Source organism: Sceloporus occidentalis, unplaced genomic scaffold (assembly GCF_023333645.1).
Source record: "Sceloporus occidentalis isolate IW3139 unplaced genomic scaffold, rSceOcc1.0.p SCAF_7, whole genome shotgun sequence".
NCBI classification, from domain to species: Eukaryota; Metazoa; Chordata; class Lepidosauria; order Squamata; family Phrynosomatidae; genus Sceloporus; species Sceloporus occidentalis.
In genome coordinates, this window is record NW_028316987.1 from 73,878,410 (window position 1) to 73,896,903 (window position 18,494).

At 39.3% G+C, this 18,494-nt stretch overlaps 1 protein-coding gene across 1 annotated transcript in view; it reads right to left on the minus strand.

Annotated features, from left to right (window-relative positions):
- The window catches only part of NEBL (nebulette), a 192,208-nt gene that overhangs the window by 111,420 nt on the left and 62,294 nt on the right, over nt 1-18,494 (minus strand). The window contains exons 3-4 of the mRNA XM_089533338.1: nt 17,911-17,995; nt 3,187-3,294 (exon numbers count right to left, since the gene is read on the minus strand). Coding sequence (XP_089389464.1) covers nt 3,187-3,294; nt 17,911-17,995 — 193 coding nt within the window. The remainder of the gene's footprint in view (nt 1-3,186; nt 3,295-17,910; nt 17,996-18,494) is intronic.

Here is an 18,494-nt window from a genome sequence, read left to right on the forward strand (position 1 = left end):
ACCATTCACAGCCAACTTTCAGCCTGAATTGAAACTGGAGGTATATCGGGTTGCTCTACTATTACACAGAACATATTGATGTGGCCCTGGAATAACATGGGGTGAAAATGCCTCCTACCTCCAGCATAGTTCTATACCTCTAATTTAAATCAATCCAGCCTGTTACATTAGCAGTAATAAGTAGTTTTTAAAGCATAATTTATTTTCCCTATAATTTTCTTAATCCTGTAGGATCTTCAGGATTCATATGTGTTTTTTAAAATCCTCCTTCCCTTTAAAACACAATGATTATCTTCAAAACACAAAGTTTCATATGAAGGAGAGGTGAAAATAACTTTTCATCCCTCTTGGAAACACTCTTACTTCTATATAAGAAGGAAGAAGAATCAAGCTATACAAAATGCCATACCTGTGTGAATTTGCATCAATGACAGTATATAAACTGATAAAGGAAGGACAACAATGCACTCATAGAAGAAATATATTTGAGGCACAAAAGTTCAGAACAGAAATATGTCTCTCATGGCATAAAGCCTCTCATTCAGAATTTGTTTGAAATGTAATCATCTCCCACACTGCATCTGGGTGTAAAAGTATTCTATAACAAATTAGGCTGGAATCTGCTAGTAGCTTTGCAGAAGATTTGGTATAGATCAATAAAAAATCCCAATTGCCAACTGTTTAGCCAAAAACAAAAGAACTTTTTCCCCTCCTAAATGAGGCTACTAAAAACAAGTGAGCTTTGTGGAAAACAGAAATAAATTTATGTAGAAAAGAATTTCTGTGCATGCTCACATTTTCGCACTGAAAACCTTTGAGTTTAGTCTCCTTCCTGGTCTGTTATTTTGCCTCAGACTCCAGCTGGTGGACTTCAAATGCAACAATAAACTCAAGTAGATCACACAAGCCTAAAGTCTGTCCAATTGCTGAAATCTGCAATGGCAAACTGAAGAAAATATAGGGCCACTCCTTAATGTGAGCTCACTGATCATTTTGAAATTTATGCTGAACAGTTTCGAAATATACTGTAGTGGATTCTAGAGCAGTATTTGCACCCAAAACAAGACAAAGCAGTAAATAAGATAATGCTCATCTAAAAGCTGATGCCTCCATGCTGAAAAACACCTCATTTTTATTTACCAAAGATGAAACTGATGTACAGGCTTTCTTAAAGATATAACCCACCACGTGACAAAAATTCAGAATGGATATATCTTGTGGATTTCTGTGGAAGGTTTTTATTGTGGTATCATGTGGTTTTGTTCAAAGATTAAAAAAAATACTGGGGAGCAGATAACAATCCATTCAATTGTTAACCATCCTATATTTTGTCCCACTTCTTCTATCTTTTTCTTACCACCAAAAAATCTATTAAGGAAAGACAGATTGAATAGCCAGACATTGCTTTCTGGACAATAAAGATATGACATCTAGGACCACCCCTATTTTGACATAGTGGGTTACAAATGCATCCAGATACCAAAGAGCAAAGAACTGTTCAGGCCACTAGGTTGGGGTGACGAGATTCTGGAAGATAAAGAGGGAAGGCTAAAGGAGAACACACAACATTACAACCCATTTACAATTCTGAAAAGAAAAAAAAGTTTGCTAGATCTGTAAGCCATTATAGTTCCTTCATGGCTTTCCAACTGTCAGAAAAACATGTTAATAGCTTGTATGAAAACAAGTACATTTAAAGGGCAAAACCAAACTGAGTCCTAACAAGAACAGAGTGAATTAGAATGAAGCTAGCTATCACTAAAAGGTCCCATTCATTTTAATGGGTTTATCCTAGATAAGACTAGTACTGTATTGGATTTTGTCTGGAATGGCAATAATGCAGCCCTATATGTTGTCACACAGTCATTCCCAACATTCCTCATCATTGGTTATGCTGGCTAGGACTGCTGGAACTTGCAGTCCAACAACATTTTGAAGTTCACATGATTTCCATTACTGATTTTGCCCCCAAATGGCTATAAATACAATCCATGGTATAGTATTCCAAAAATCACATCAGAGTCTGTAAATCATTGTGCAGTAAATTAATCTAAGGCTTTGGAATGCTTTTGAACTATATTCTTAATTCCAATAGTGGTATAACTATAGATACCCCACACATACTTACTCACCTTTTCGTTAGACTTTTATGTCCTTTTAATATCCTTCCAGATCACCCTGGTCATTACCTCCAAGGAGTATTCCATGAGCCAGTGTCAACTTTCTGCACAAACTATTCGCCTAAAAAGTCATTGAATTAACATAACAAACACTCTTCCTATCCACATTCAACCAAGAGTTAGTTGGGGAAATGAAATAATAATACCTCTGGAGAGTATGGGGAACTATGAAGCTGTGACCTTTGATTATATGATTGCTCACATTTCAGGCTATAAATCTCTAAGGTACTGCTGCAACCTCTCCAACTATGCATTTATGTGTACATATTTTTAACTTGCAAATAACTTTTGCACTTTTATTCTTTGCATAAATAAATACTGACAGCAGGCAGGATCTTAGTTCTCAAACAAAAAGCCTGTTTGGCTCATGGAATATCTCCTTCCAAATTAACAGAAAACCATTGCATGGAAAACATAATCCCAAATGTTTTGTTCACACAAGATCTCCAAGACCCACTAGTTTATGTGCTTTTCTTCATAATTATTCCTCATACTATAACACAATCCCTGATACATTGTGGTGCTCCACTGTGAGAAGTCTTCCACTAGATCTTGAGTAACGTTCACTGAAGAAAACTTTTCTTCTCTTTCTGTCACAGTTCTTTGGATTTAAAGCAATATTCTTGGGAAAAGGATAATTCTGGAAATGAAGTTATCTGTGAAATTATTTTGCAATTTCTACTTTGACTAATTTGCAAAACATATCTATTGCATAACATTATTAAAAGTAAAACTTTGCAAAAAAATCCTATTTGCAAGAATTTTTTCACCATTTGCATTTTTTAATCGTAAGCATATGAATTTTTAACAGTAAGTCCACCTTTAACTTGTTTGGAGAGGTGACACACACACTACCAATGTGCTGTCAAAACAAAACACACGCAAAAGCATCAAATAATCCAATTTCTGCACTCACACAGACCCAAGACTGAAAACAATCAGCCATCTCCAACCATGCCTTTTCATTTCTGCACCATTTCTCTGAACTACCATCATTGTTACATACATTACTGATTTGTTCCTGAGTCCTTTTCAGTCTTTGCAGTTCTGGTGTGTCTGTTACAATGCTGAAACCTCTTCCTTTGCTTTCTTCAAAGTCTCGTTTGTATTTGACCTATCAGAAAACAAAGAAATTATATTCACTACACCACAACATTTTATGGCATTAGGTAAGGAGGTGGGTTTTTTTTAATCTGACAACATTTTAATGGAACAGTTAATAGAACAATTCTTCCAGATATGTTTTTCACATTGTAGAGCTATTTAGCAACTAGCATCCACAGAAGGGGAAAATAAAATACACAACCTTCATTATCTTAGCATCCACATGGTACAATTAAAAATCTATGGCTGATCACAATCAGGAAGGGCAATTTATGCTTACAGGAAAGTATAGTGTCTACTTTTTCTAAGCCTTCTTCAGAGAGGCCAGATGGGAACCTGAATCAGTCTGCATCCATCTACAGATGTTTGTTCCACAGGAGGTCTAACTAAAAACAACGAGTCTTACTTTCATATGTATTAACAAAGTAATTTTTAAAGAGTTAACAATATAACTTAGGCAGTGATAAGTGTGAATAACCAGCTTTTATGTTTGGTTTAGCTACCTGCCAAACACAATTACGTTGAAAAGTACCTCATACAGTACAAGAAAATGTTGCACAGCTTAAAGAATAAAAGATCTGTTTAAGACAGTCACTTTGTATTACATGTACAAACCTATTTTATCATATAAATCATCCTTTTGCAAAAAAGATAATGACATTGAAAAATTTACAATCTTTTACAAACAGAAGACAGTCTAGTAAACTACGGCCTGGTGCAACCGCATGGCCCCTAACCCTAGTATGGTGCAGCGCCATAACAATGGTGGTGCCCTGCGTACATGGGCGCCGCCATTGTTATGTGAGGGATGCATAGCATCCGCATGACACACCGCACTTGTGATGTCACAAGTGCACCATTGGTGCACTCAGACATCACAATGGCAGTGCAAAAGAAACCCACTTTTTGCGGGTTCTTTTTCCTCTGCAGGGAAGCCCCGTGGTTTGGCGGCTGTGACTTCCCTGCAGGGGGAAAAAGGGCACTGGCAGGCCTCCCTTTTTGGGAGGTCTGTACCGGGCCTACGACATCTTCCCACAATAAACCTCTTTTTTGTTTCACATAGAGGTCAGGCAGATGGGGCAAAAGGAGCAGCCAGAAACTACTCCCACCCCAATTGCTATGGGACCATAGCAACCGAACACCATGTTCCCCTACCACAGTTCTGAATGGTCCATCAGCAGGAGTGCCTCAGAGTGGCTTCCGGGCAGTTTGAGGGACATGCATAATTTAAACACCATGTCCTCAAAGCACCCGGAAGGCACTTTATTTGGTCCATCTGTTTTGTGTGATAGACAACCATAGTAATGGATGAATAACTAAAGGAAGGAATAGAACAAATGGTATTGGAGCAGTGTTCCAACCAATTTGGAAAGATTGTACAATGTCAATTCTCAAAAGAAACCAAGAATCTGGAGAAGTGGGGAGGGGGAAGAGAATAGATTACCATTAAAAAGTAACAGATGAACACACCTTCAATGATAAATAGGATATGTATGTGTGTGTGTATGTGTATGTATGTGTGAGTGAGTTTGTGTGTGTGTGTATGGTTGTTGTCTTCCCAAGGAAATTTAAACACATCGTGAAAGGAAGGTCTTAATAGCTTCTTTAGTTCCCTGTGATCTCACTAGTAGACAAGATATTTTACAAAACTTTCCTCTATCACTTTTCTTCTATCTCCCTTATATCAGTTCAAACCATAAGTTATACATTAACTAGGAGAAGCTTTCCTGGGTTTAAGACAGGAGACAGCAGAAAATAAATAATATTTCAGTAATATTATTTCTGCAAACAAAGCTTCTTCATCTTATGGCTCACCAGGATAAAACATGAAGCCATGGAAAAGTGCCTTCACTTTTTATTTGTAAACTCAACCCTAATGTATTGATAGTTTTGTAGATCTCCTGACTACTACAGCTGCTCCCTTATCATCTGTCAAACTGCCAACCCACAAACAATTGTGATCCCCTCTTTTATTTTCTTTTTTCTTTTTGCTTTTTGAGTTGAACACATTAAAAGGACATAATAAAGTAGCCTTTAAAAAAAATTGTTACTGCTTCTAGCACTACCTATAGATGCCAGGGATTAAACCCAGAACCTAAAAGACATTCGAACATGCACTCTACCACTGAACTATGACCTTTCTTTCCAAGTGTTTTTGTCTTTAGTCTCTCCTGCCCGCAGCACTCAGTATTTGGGAGTCACCTATTTGTTTGTCCTAAACTCATCATTAAACCAATAATGCTACATAATCTTTAAAATATAATCAGAATTTGATTCAAAATGCTATCTAGCTATACATTCTGCAGAAAAATCCCCTTTCAGCTTTCTTTTACAAATGGCAGAGAGGAAAAATAAACAAAATAGATGCAGTCAACACTAAATAAACTGCTTTTTTAAAAAGCCGAGAGCTGTCACAGTAATTACAGGAGGATGTAATGATGCAGTAACACCAACTGGTCAAAAACTATGTGGTTCTCTGTCATGTAGTTAACTGGGCAATTCTCCTGCAAACGTTCCCATGGCCATCTGCAATTATTTGTTTTGTGTGTGTGTGTGTGTGTGTGTGTGTGTGTGTGTGTGTGTTTTTAAAACTTCAAGAAGGATTATCAGATTAAATATTTGACAGTTAATGGTGTAAATTAAATTTTATGTATTTATTTATTTTTCATTTATATGTTGCCTTTCTCCCCGGAGGGACCAAAGGCAGCTCACAGATAAAACATTTAAAATCTCAGTAAAATTCAAAACAATTAAAACATCCAGTATAAAATTACATAAAATATACAGAAGTTAAAAACAAACTAAAAACCCACCTGGTCCATAAAAACTGCTCTGCTATACAAAATGCCCACCTGCATAACACCTTGCCAACAAAAGGCCAGAAGGAAGGGGGGCAGCCTAGCCGCCCCAGGAAGGGCATTCCAGAGGGTGGGAGCAGCCACCAACAAGGCTCTTTCTCGTGTCCTCACCAGACAAGCCTGGGATCTTGGCGGGACAGAGAGAAAGCCTTCTCCTGCATTTCTTAGGGATCTCACAGGTTCGTATGGGGAGATTTGGGGCCCAAACAGACAGGCCAAAATAAATCTGCTTCGTGTCACTTTGGAGATATGCTGTTAAATGATGCATGTGTCCTAAGAGGCCAGAAGCCACGCCAAAGCCACGCTAAGGACTGGAGCGCAACTTTGGTGCAGCTTCTGGCCTCTTAAAATGCATGTGTCATTTAAAAGCATGCTTCCAAAGTGACCCAAAGCAGCTTTATTTTGGCCTGTCTGTTCAGACCCACAGTATGTAGGGCCTTTATAAGGCATGACCAGCACTTTGAATTGTGCCCAGAAACAAACAGGTAGCCAGTGAAGCTGTTTTAACAAGGGTGTTATATGCTCTCCATAACTAGACCCAGTCAGCATTCTGGCTGCAGAATTTTGAACCCGCTGAAGTTTCCAGACAGTTTCCAAAGGCAGCTCAATGTAGAGCATGCTGATTCCCTTTTAACAGCAACAAAAAGGGTAACATTTTTTTCAGGCAACTGAATAGAAGGGAACGGCTTAGAGAAACATTTTGTTTAGCAAAGTAAGGTTTCAATGAAATAAATAAACAAATAGACTTAAAAAGCATTCGTGTATATTTATACCATTACTTTCTAAGAAAAAATGCACATACACACAAGTATAAACACAAGTTTAGAAAAGAAAACATTTTACAAATCAAAAGCATAAGACTTTTCATAACTGAAAAGAATAACAAGGTGAGAATATAATATTATTAATAAGTTCAGGATTCCAAGCCAATTTTCCCCCCCTCATTCCACTGATATTATGGACAATCTGTTTACAAACAGCTTGACTTTTATCAGTTGTCCCTTTATGTTCTCACTAACCTTTATGGATACTGAAGAACGTATTTGGCACAAGATACAGACCAGGTGGCATCACTTTCTATCAACCATCTGTTCTCAGTTTGCTCTGGGTTCAGAGTAGCAGTCCCAAATGACACAGAAATTATTATTATTATTATTATTATTCAGAAAGAAAATACAGGCCTTAAAAATAGGGATAATATAGAATATGAAAGAGGTGACTGAGCAGAAGATGAGTGTGTTTGTGTGTGTGTTTAAGACTATAGCAGTCTTACAGTTTAGTTTTGTCTAATAAAATCTAAGTTATAAATATTGTCCTTACACTCCCAGAATGAAGATAGGAGGCAAGATAGTGGGATTCAGACTGGCTACATCTTTACTGAGTTCAGCAATGGTTAATGAGAAAACTGAAGTGTAGAGATGCTAATATCTGAGACATGCTGTCTCCAAACAAGAATCATACCAACCTAGCTCTCAGAAAATTTATTATGGCCTGCTTCAAAGGACATGCAGAATAGCTGCCTATCTCCACAAACAGACACACACGTTAGTTAGCATTTGGACAGAAGGATGTCTAAAATGACCTCCAAGGCCCTCCTGCTGGGTTTTCTTTAAAGGGCAGGAAATTAGGAATGCTAAATCTTCAACAGGTGTGGTACCTCTGGGTGCTTACCTGTGTCTCCTAAACCATAGTAACCCATACTTCCCACCAGATGTGACAAAAGCAAATACCAGTTAAATCAGATTATGTTATCAACATTAGGAAGCAGGTTAAAAAAAGGCTATCCAAACAGGTCAATCAAGGGGAAACCCCAAAATTCCTAATCAGTTATAAAAGATGAAGAAAATAAAGAACATACCATTATACAGAAATGGGAAGATGGCATGCTGCACAGAGATGAAAGATACCTCTAAGGTAGTGCTTGGATCTTTTAAAGCCCTCTCACAGTCTTGTGAGAAAGCCCATCTCATGAGACCAAAAAGTCTTATAAAACCACCTTGGATCTCACATAACTTCATTCTGAACCTACTAAAGACAAAGCAACATTATTCCCAGCTTAATTGCCAGAGGAATACCTTTGGTCTGAATCCAAACAGGTTAGGTATGGAGCAGACCCATTAAAATCAATGGGACTTAAGCTATAAGTGACTTGTCTTATTAATTGCAATGTATCTACTGTATGCATGACTAAATATATATCTAACCTTAGGTGGAAATCACATAGTCCCCCAGATTTTACTGGATCGTTTAGTTTAGTTTAGTCTAGGGATAAGAATCATATCACTCTCCAGATGTTAGCCAGCATAGTTAATAGTGAGGAATGCTCATAGATGCAGTCCAACATCTGGAGAACTGCCTGATTCCTACCCCAATCTAACATATTAATTAGCTTTCACAAGTGGCTGCTTAAATTTCTGATTAATGTGCACACAACAGATAGAATAGAAAAGTGAATTTAAAACAATTTTGAATTAAATGTGAATTTTAAGCAATGCTATGATGTTCACAACACTGGGAAATTGAAATACAGTTCTTTTTATTATGATATACCTAGCAGAATGTTCCTTAGTAGATGAGGGAAGAGGGAAATTACCACATAAATCACTATTAGGGTTTTTTTTATTATAAATAAATTTAATAGACAGCAGCATACTCCTGCAAACACTAGGTCACAGCATGTGTGTTTACTTAAAATAGCTTGAATAAGCTTATAGCTATACAATGATGCTTCCCACATTCATACCTTTAATTCAGACATGGTGTGAGAATCTAAATGTGAACAGACTGGACACTGGTTTATGTTTAAATAGTTAGAGGAAAACTTCATTTCAGCTGCTCTTTATTTCAGACAGCTAAATTCTAGAGTTTCCTACCTTTTCACAGTTGAATCACCAAAGTACTCTACCAACTGATTAAAAAATTGTTTAACCATTTAACCTCTTTGTTTTTAAGCAGTTAATCCAGTGATAAGTAACTAAATTGAAATAAATGAAGTTCAAGCACCACGGTTTTGAGGTCCAAGATGGAATGCCCTGGACAACAGCGGTCCTTGAACAAAAGAACTACAAAGGAAGACTGGAAAGAGAAATAGCAGAAATGGAATGCATCAACAGACTCCAATCCACCAGCAGTGGGTTGAACAGAGATAATTGTTCTCTGGCATACTAAACACATTTCAACATAATCTAACCCCCATCCTCCTGAGGGCGCCCTTGACCAGTTCATCGCATCTCCTCTCTAGTTCCCACATTATATTCCCACACTCATTCATATGGTTATCTACTCACCTTGGCTTTAGGCAACATCCTTCCTCCTGCTTTTGTCCCCCAACAGCCACCTTCAAAAATGAACTTGCAACCTCATCTCCGTACCCACAAGGTTTTGAATTTCAGTTGGCATTCTCACACACAACTGGCTTATATAGGTCTGTCTCTGGACTCTCTACTCCACTCTGTGCATCTGGGAAATAGGCCCAAGTCTATGAAAGCTCATGCTACCAGCTTTTTTTCTTTCAGTTAAGTCTCAAAGGTGCTACTAGATCCCTTTGCATACAAATAAGTAAATAAATAAATAAATATCTAAAGTAGTGGGGATGTCCTTTACAATTCAGTTCGGAATCAAGTAGCTCTCCAGAAGTTGTTTGACTACAAATTCCAGCACCCTAGCCAGCAAGGACAATCATGGGAGTTACAGCCCAATAACAACTGGAGGGCCACATGATTTCACATCTGTTTTATAGTCATGTAAAGAAAGACATAAGAGCCAGCATGGTGTAGTGGTTTGAGTGTTGGACTAGAACCAGGGTTCGAATCCCAGTAGGTGGCCTTGGGCAAGGCACACACTCTCAGCCTCAGAAGAAGACAAGGGCAACAAATTCTGCCAAGAAAATCCCATGATAGAGTTGCCATATGACTTGTAAATAAATGTATAGCAAAGAAAAGCAATACTCACCTAATACTCTATTTCACTACATCACTAGAATTTCATTGTTGAATTCACACCATAGACAATTGCTATGACCATAAATTCACCATGGAAATCCTACCTTGTATTTAACTGCCAGATTTGCCCATTATGTCTAAAGAACTAGAGAACACTAGGTGAATGTTAATTTACAACTCAAGGTTTTCCAAAGAAGTGGACACATGAAGAAAGATAATAGCATGTAAACTTGAAGTACATCTAGGAATTGAGTGGAAAATGCCCTTCCATTCCACAACAGATGGTTTTAATCTGAAGTTTAGTGGAAAGCCATTTTTTACACCAGTGATATGCATGAATAGAATACAAAGAGTATAAATCAAGCTCCCTGTATTTCCACACTTTATCAACATCTGAAACCTCTCAGAGTTTGAAAAGAAGAAAACCCTGCTATATTTTGTCTAATTAACTAGTTAATGGGCTGATTAAAAACTATTAGGAGAATGATCCAAAATCTGCACTCTACTAGCAAGTTTCTTACTTCCCCCATAACTATCCTACTTAGTTTTTGTTTTTATTTTTTACCACATGTTGAATCATTTAAAAGATGAAACAGAAAAAAGGACACATCTTGTTGGCAAATGTTTAGAAGTTGTAGCAGCCTCTTAAAGTTTACACAAAGCTGCACATGTGTTTGAGCTGTGTTGAACACCGCTGCTAAAGATCCACAGTAAAAGGTTCCTCATCTCAAAAGCAACTAAACAAAATGGAAGAGAAATCAATAGTTTTTTTAAATCAAGTGTTTAGCAATCAGTTCCAATTAACCTTCAATGTGCACCATAGAATATGTTTACCTGACATGTTCCTTTGTCATTTTGAATCATGTTTTGTATTCATTAAGCATTACATAATTAGGAAGTCACACCAAAAATCAATGTCTGTCATTCAATATAAATGATATTCAAGTGCCCTGATATTTTTCCCTTCATCTGAAGGGAAATGTAAAGTGTGTTTACTCTCTTACTCACAAAGAAATACAAATAATCTCCACTCACAATTATGGTAGTTTTCAAAGAACTAGCCATGTTAGTCTCTTGCAGCATAAAAAAGAAAAGGGAAGGAGGAAGAAATAAATGGAAATGTGACACCTTTAAAAAAACATTTTCGCACCAGCTTTTGTGGATTTAAACCCACTCCATGTAGCTTGGAGTGCTGACGCCATGTGGCCTGAGAACTGAGTCTGTAGATATTCCAACAAGCAGGATTCTAACACTTCAGACAGCAGATCTTCCTGGATTGCCTCGTTTATGGAGTATGTTTAATTGTGTGTATCAGTGGAGAATTATCTAAGTAATGTATATAGTTCCTTTAACAGTTGGATCTTTGGAGAACATTCTGTAAAATGTGGTGTTGGACAGTTGTCTCTCTGCCTCCTGCATGGACTCATTTCTCCAAGCCACATGAAGGATACAACTGATTTCCTGAGGAAAATACAGTCCATCCACAACCTCTCATAGAACACCATCCTAGATGGATGTGGAATCCCTATACATCAACATCCCACACCAGGATGGACTACAGGCCATCAAAAATACAATCCTGAATGAGGCTATAGCTGACACAGTCAAAAAACCCTGACACTTTGTACTTAATCATAATTACTATACTTCATTTTTGAGAATAATATGTACCCCACCTCTTGGCTGAGGGGGCCGCCAGGAGGCAGGGTGCCAGAGGTCTCCTCAGGAAGAGTTTGTGCTGCCATGGCAAGCCAACAAGGTCCAACCAGATGTCACCCCTCTTCTGGGATGTCACCCTGTACAGGCCTCCCCCTCCACCCAGTAATACCAGTAAATTGTGGTGTGGATTTATGGTATTCTCACATGGAAACCACTTATTTACCTAAGTGTTAACTTCCTATGTGAAGTCAAAGGCTTTCATGGCCGGCATCCATAGTTTTTCGTGGGTTTTTCAGGCTATGTAGCCATGTTCTAGCAGAGTTTCTTCCTGACTTTTCGCCAGCAACTGTGGCTGGCATCTTCAGAGAATGTTTGCCTGGCAAGGACTTGGCTATATATATTGTGTGACCTGGAAAGGCAGGAGTGATTTGCATGTGTATTGTTTGTTGCTGATGGCAGTCCTCAGGGTGTGAAGGTCTGCACAAGAGGATTAATGTCTGCTTGATTAGTGCTCATTGTCTGCTGGGAAACCCCTGACCCTGGGAGATTTCTCATTTGCATTTGTTGAGTCTTTATTTTGCTATCTTTCAGGACTGGTAGCCAAACCTTGTTTACTTTACTGTTGAAATTGTCCAGGTGTTTGTGGATTTCAATGGCTTCCCTGTGCATCCTGACATGGTAGTGGCTGGCATGGTCCAGAATTTCAGAATTTTCAAACAGTATTTTATGCCCAGGATGGTTTGTAGCATGTTCTGCTACTGCTGACTTTTCTGGCTGGCCCAATCAGCAGTGTCTCTCGTGTTCCTTGATTCTTGTTTGCACACTGCGTTTGGTGGTCCCTATGTAGACTTGTCCGCAGCTGCATGGTATGCGGTAAACTCCTGCGTCTGTGAGAGGGTCTCTCTGGTCCTTGGCTGAGCGAAGCATTTGCTGGATTTTCTTCATCGGTTTGTAAACCATTTGCAGTTTGTGCTTCCTCACCACTTTGCCTATTCTGTCTGTGACTCCTTTGATGTATGGTAAAAATACCTTCCTTTTGGGTGGCTGCTTGTCTTCACTCCTCTGGGTTTTCCTGGGCCTGGCAGCCCTTCTGATGTCTGAGCTGGAATAACCATTAGCCTGTAGAGCTCGGTCTAGGTGCTTCAGTTCATCTTCCAAGAAGTGGGGTTCGCAGATGTGTTTTGCTCGGTCTACCAGTGTTTTAATTGTGCTTCTTTTTTTTTCCTGGTTGATGGTTGGAGTTCTTGTGCAGGTATGTGTGGGTTTTCTGTATACTGTGTGACCCAAACGTTGGTTCGGTTTGCTGATGACTAGGACATCCAAAAATGGCAGTGTTCCTTCCTTTTCTTTTTCCATAGTGAATTGGATGTTGGGGTGGATGTTGTTCAGATGCTTCAGGAAAACAGCCAGATCTTCTTCTCCGTGGCTTCAAATGGTGACTACCATCAGCAACAAACAATACACATGCAAATCACTCCTGCATTTCCAGGTCACACAATATATGTATAGCCAAGTCCTTTCCAGGCAAAGATTCTCTGATGATGCTAGCCACAGTTGCTGGTAAAACATAGGAAGAAACTCTGCTAGAACATGGCCACAAAGCCCGAAAAACCCACAAAAAACTATGTTAACTTCCCCTTCAACAATTGATTCAATAGTCTTACTTTAGCTATGAATAATCAATAGGTTTCCAGCCAGTAGCTCATACCAAACTTGTTTATTAATTTAGAGTAATTTCATCTATTTAATATGCTAGGTTTAAAAGTTGCACTCATGCATTGTGAAACATAAGCCCGATACAGATGGACAGAAAGGAGCGCCAAGACATAGCCCCTTTCTGCTCCAGATCATTGCCACGGCAACTGCACAGGCACGGCAATGATCCGCTCTAAAAAAGAGCTGCGAAATGCAGCTCATTTCCGCGCTGCTGCCAAGGCACCATTAGAGCCCTGGAGTGGCGCTGCACCATCCACGTGCCACGCCGTTTAGAGGCGGCCCACAGGCTATTTAAATGTGTGTGCGCCAAAATGTCGCCAGGAGAGTGTGGAGCATGCAGATGCTCCACACTCCCCAGTCCTAATTTTGGCCCCAGGCCGCCGCAAAGCAGTGGTCTGTACCAAGCCTTTATTAACAAAAAAAAACCTGTCATTGCTCACTGCTATACTCAACTTTCCTTCTGAAAACTTAGGAAAATCTCCTACCATACAGACAAGAAAATGCCAGTAAGTATTTTCTTCTAGAGTCAGAAGGCATGTTATTATATATTCTATCAACTCCCAAAGCTTCAAGTGAACAGCCAGAAATTAATGCAGTGAACTCTGAAAGTAAACTGGTATTTAAAATGAGCATATATTCTCCCTGGAACTGGGCCATCCTTTATTAATAGAGAAGGTGGTCTGTGGACTAGGAGTATACCATAGGAATAACAAAACCAGGTTCTGGAGATTACATTTTGTCAAGAAATAATAGCTACTGCAAAGCAAGCCACTGCTCTATGTGTATGTGCCTTCAAGCTGCCTGTCAACATATGGCAATTCCATGAATTTCATAGGATTTTCTTCAGCAAGGAATACTCAGAGGTGCTTTTGAAAGTACTTCCCTCTAAAATATACTCTACATCATCTGGTATTCATTGGTAGTCTCCCACTCAAGTACTAGCTAGGGCTGATGCTGCTTAGCTTACAAAATCAGGCAAGATCTGCTGTGTTTACAGTATTTAGGCCCTCTCTCTGCTCTTTATCTTGGGGTAAATAAAAAACAAAGCACTATTCTATTAGTGTAAGTGGGAAGCCAGGACTAACGAAGAATCACTAAGGGCTAGTAAGATATTCTAAAACTGCCAGTTAGGATTGTTCTAAAAACAAAGCCAAGTAAAGAAAGTACCATGAGCTGAACCAATTCCACATTCTCAGGTAACATTCTGTTTCCAGAAACTAATACTAATGTTTCCAGATACTAATCCAAGCTGTTTACATAGGGTCAAATTATAAAGAGAGATGAATTAAGCCCAGTTGACCATTTGTTCTTATTAATGTTATAAAGCAGTGGTCCCCAAACTGTGGTCTTTAAGGAATTTTGGGCTTCAACTCCCAGAAACCCAGACTACTGCCCAACATGTTTGAGGCTTCTGGGAGCTGAAGTCCAAAATCTCTTAAAGGACACCATTTGGGGACCAGTGGAAAGGATACAAGAGACTGGTCTCAATTTCCACTTGGTTTACAATGCACCTAACATAGCATGCCATTCAGAATCTTCTTAAGGTGGTAGTAAAAAAGTGCTAAACAAATCAATAGATTTAGGACTTGCAAGATTTAATGAAAATGACTCTTGCAGAATCCCACACACTTGAATCTTGGCTAACTATGGGGGAGTACAGCAGTCTGCAGGCACCTGTTTTTATTCCGGAGGGAGGGTGCAGCCCCCAAACCGCACGCTGTCACTCTGGAGTAAAATGAACCCGGAAAAAACGAGTTCTTTTTGCACCGCCATTGTTACATTACGAGTGCACCAATGGCAGACTTGTGATGTAACGGACATGCCACAACGTGGCGCCCGTGTACATGGGATGCCGCCATTATTGTGCCACTGGCACATACTAGGGTTAGGGACTGTGTGGTTGGTGCACGGTTCTTAACCCTAAAATTGGCGCCAGACGACACATTTGAATCATCTGTTCTGGGCCTATGTTTGCAAAGATTTGTCATGGCAAGGACCCAGAGATTATCAACATTACCTCTTATATTAAGCCTCATTCCCTTTGGGTGGACATGTAAGTCAAGTCTTGGAACCATGTGTTCTTAATGTTGTGAAGCATGAAAGAAGCTTTCCCCCCCCCCCCCCCGATAACAACACTTTTATTTTAGTTCTTAGAAGGAAATTAATCCTTTACTGCACCCTGTCTTGGACACACGTCTAACTGATTCAACTAACAGTTTTTCCCAGGACATAACTTTAAAAGACTTCAATCCCCACAGAAATCCATTCTCTAGGATTCACTGATTATGCAGACCTACCTCCGTTTGAAAATAATTGAGCAAGTCAATCACTTCCAGCACACATTCACCTCCACCTCTGAACATTTGGAAAGCAGGATGAAACTGTACCAATCAGCCATACTCCCAAATTCTGCACACCCCACTGGCCATTCACTTGAGCACATAAAAGAATCCCCATAGCATAAAGTTGTACACATGTAGGGGATTCCCAAATTACAAGGACCCAGGCTGCATAGGTTTGTTGATTGCATATAGTTGTAAACATGTAACAACTCCTTTCACAAATTCATGATTATATAGGGAAAGGAGAAATGCACCAATATTAGGGGCTGGCTGCATATAGAGAACATGTGGAAGAGTACAAGTAAAAGGAACAATCATCATCCACAGAACTTACAAAAACAAAGTTTCATTCAACTGACCCATTTTGATCCTGCTATTTTAAACAGGTGGAGAATTTTTCTCCTTTGCAGTTTTTTATCATCAGTGAGACCAACACTTGATTCATACTTCACTTTTTTAAATATAGTTACCATTTCTATTTTCACATTATTATTACACCTGAATACTTTCACACCAGTAATATGAAAAACAACTCTAGTGTAGATTGAATGCTGGTTGTTCTATTAATTTATCATTTGAGTCCCAATGGGCCACTGACACTTCAGATGTAACCCTAAAATCTAAATTCATTAAACCTTCAGACGAGAAGCTGACTTCATGATGCTCTGGCAGAGTGCAGTGTGTAAACACCACGCCACCAAAGCATCATGAAGCCATCCCAGTGTAAACGGCCTGGCAGCTTCTGAGCAGCATGGGAGCCTATGGCGCATAAACACCGCACTCCCAAGCCACCCAGAAGGCAGCTTAACTTTCTGGTCTGTTCCAACTCAATAAGAGACTATCTACATGGGTTGCTTGTGTGCATTTCCTATTCCTCCCCTCATAAGTTCTGCCTCATCATCCGATGCATATGGCTTGAACTCTTGACCCACTAAATACTATCAACTTGAGAGAAAACCAATTGTTTATGTAACTCAGGGGTAAACAACCTAAGTGAGTCTGGGAGCCAATTTTCTGCCCCAAGACCTTCTAGAGGGTGATGATCACGGACTGCTGGAAAGTAGGAGAGGACAAAACCATAAGTAGCCAGAAATCTACCTCTGGTTTTGAAAACTGGGTATATTTTTTTAAAAGCTAAACAGTGCAGGCTCCCTTGAAATCTATTTAAAAGGTGAATTTCCACTTCCAGGAGAGGCAAATCAAACTTTTTGCCTGAAGAAAGAAGGTCCAGGAGAGCTAGTGATCCCAAAAGAATTAGTGGGGAATGCTTTTATATGCACCCTGATGTGTATACAATATGATACATGATTGGAGTGTTTTGACTGTGTGTCCCTGCATGGCAGAGGGTGGACAATATGGCATTTGTGATCTCTTCCAATTCTATGATATTATGATTCCACCTTGACACTAGATTCATGTGAACCACAGTCACAGATATAACCAGTTCATAGCAACTCTGAGCAGATCATGGGATGCATAAGCACATGCTTTTGTTGGGACCCAAAGGGTTTGATTCTTTGCATATGCTCTAAGCAACTGCATACAGGAATCAATGTTTTCCCACACTGCAACAAGCAAGCATAAAATACTCATGGATGCTATTACCTGCATCTCCTCCTTCCTGTATGCTCCTCCTCAAGGATTACCATACTTGCCTGCACACAGGAATCAATGTTCTCCCACACCCCAGGCAAGCAACCATAAAATACATGGTTGCTATAGATAGCCTGCATCTTCTTCTTCCTGTGCACTCCTCCTCAAGGATCACCATACTTGACTGTAGCAGCAGAAAAGGCTGCTCCACAATGAAGTGAAGACCCTCCACCGAGAAGGAGTACTGAAACACTAACCCTTGTCAACCACAAAGTTGAACCTTTTCATTACTAGATTATGAGTTGAACAGGGTGCTACTCAACTTGCATCTATTCAGAAACTGAGATGTTTTATTGGTATTAGAGCAAAAAAAAGTGTGTTATTAATGTGAAAATAAAATATGTGATAAAAAATTCCTTGTAAGGAAGGAAGAAACAATGGGTGTTGTTTAACCCAGCTCCATGTGCTAATAATAACACCAGAAATAATGATACTACAAAAAGAATTCACAGATTACCTGACTTTGCAATTCACTTTGCTGTTTCAGCCGAAGGTTTTCAGGTGTGTCTGCCACTGTAGTAAAGGACTGTTTTGGGTAGTGTCTGGAACAAAAAATAAAGAAATAGAAGGAAATTAACTGATTAGGAGATTATTATGTTACTGCTATCACATTATCAAATGCACTTTGATATTCCCATACAGGATGTTGTACAATATTCATTACAGAAACATTACTGAGGATACTGGAGTTTCTTGTTCATTAACAGACACATGGCCAAGCTCCTACTGAGGTACTCTATGAGAAACACTAGTGTGATCAATGTGACAGTTTCAGGACTCAAGCATCTCCTTGCATGAGTGGAAGATTAGCAGCAGTCATAAACTCCAGCCAGTGATCCCAGCCACCCACCCACAACCCACAAACAGATGGCTATGGCTACCTGGCATAGGCTACCCACAAATTATTCCTGACTACCAAGGGTGCTTGGAGCAAGGTATTGTGGCAGAGGTCGCTTGGAAATTCACCTTCAAATGTATTCTCTTTTCTTCTTTTCTTTCGATCTATTCCTCTTGCAGGACCAGATCTCTTGGAACTAGCTC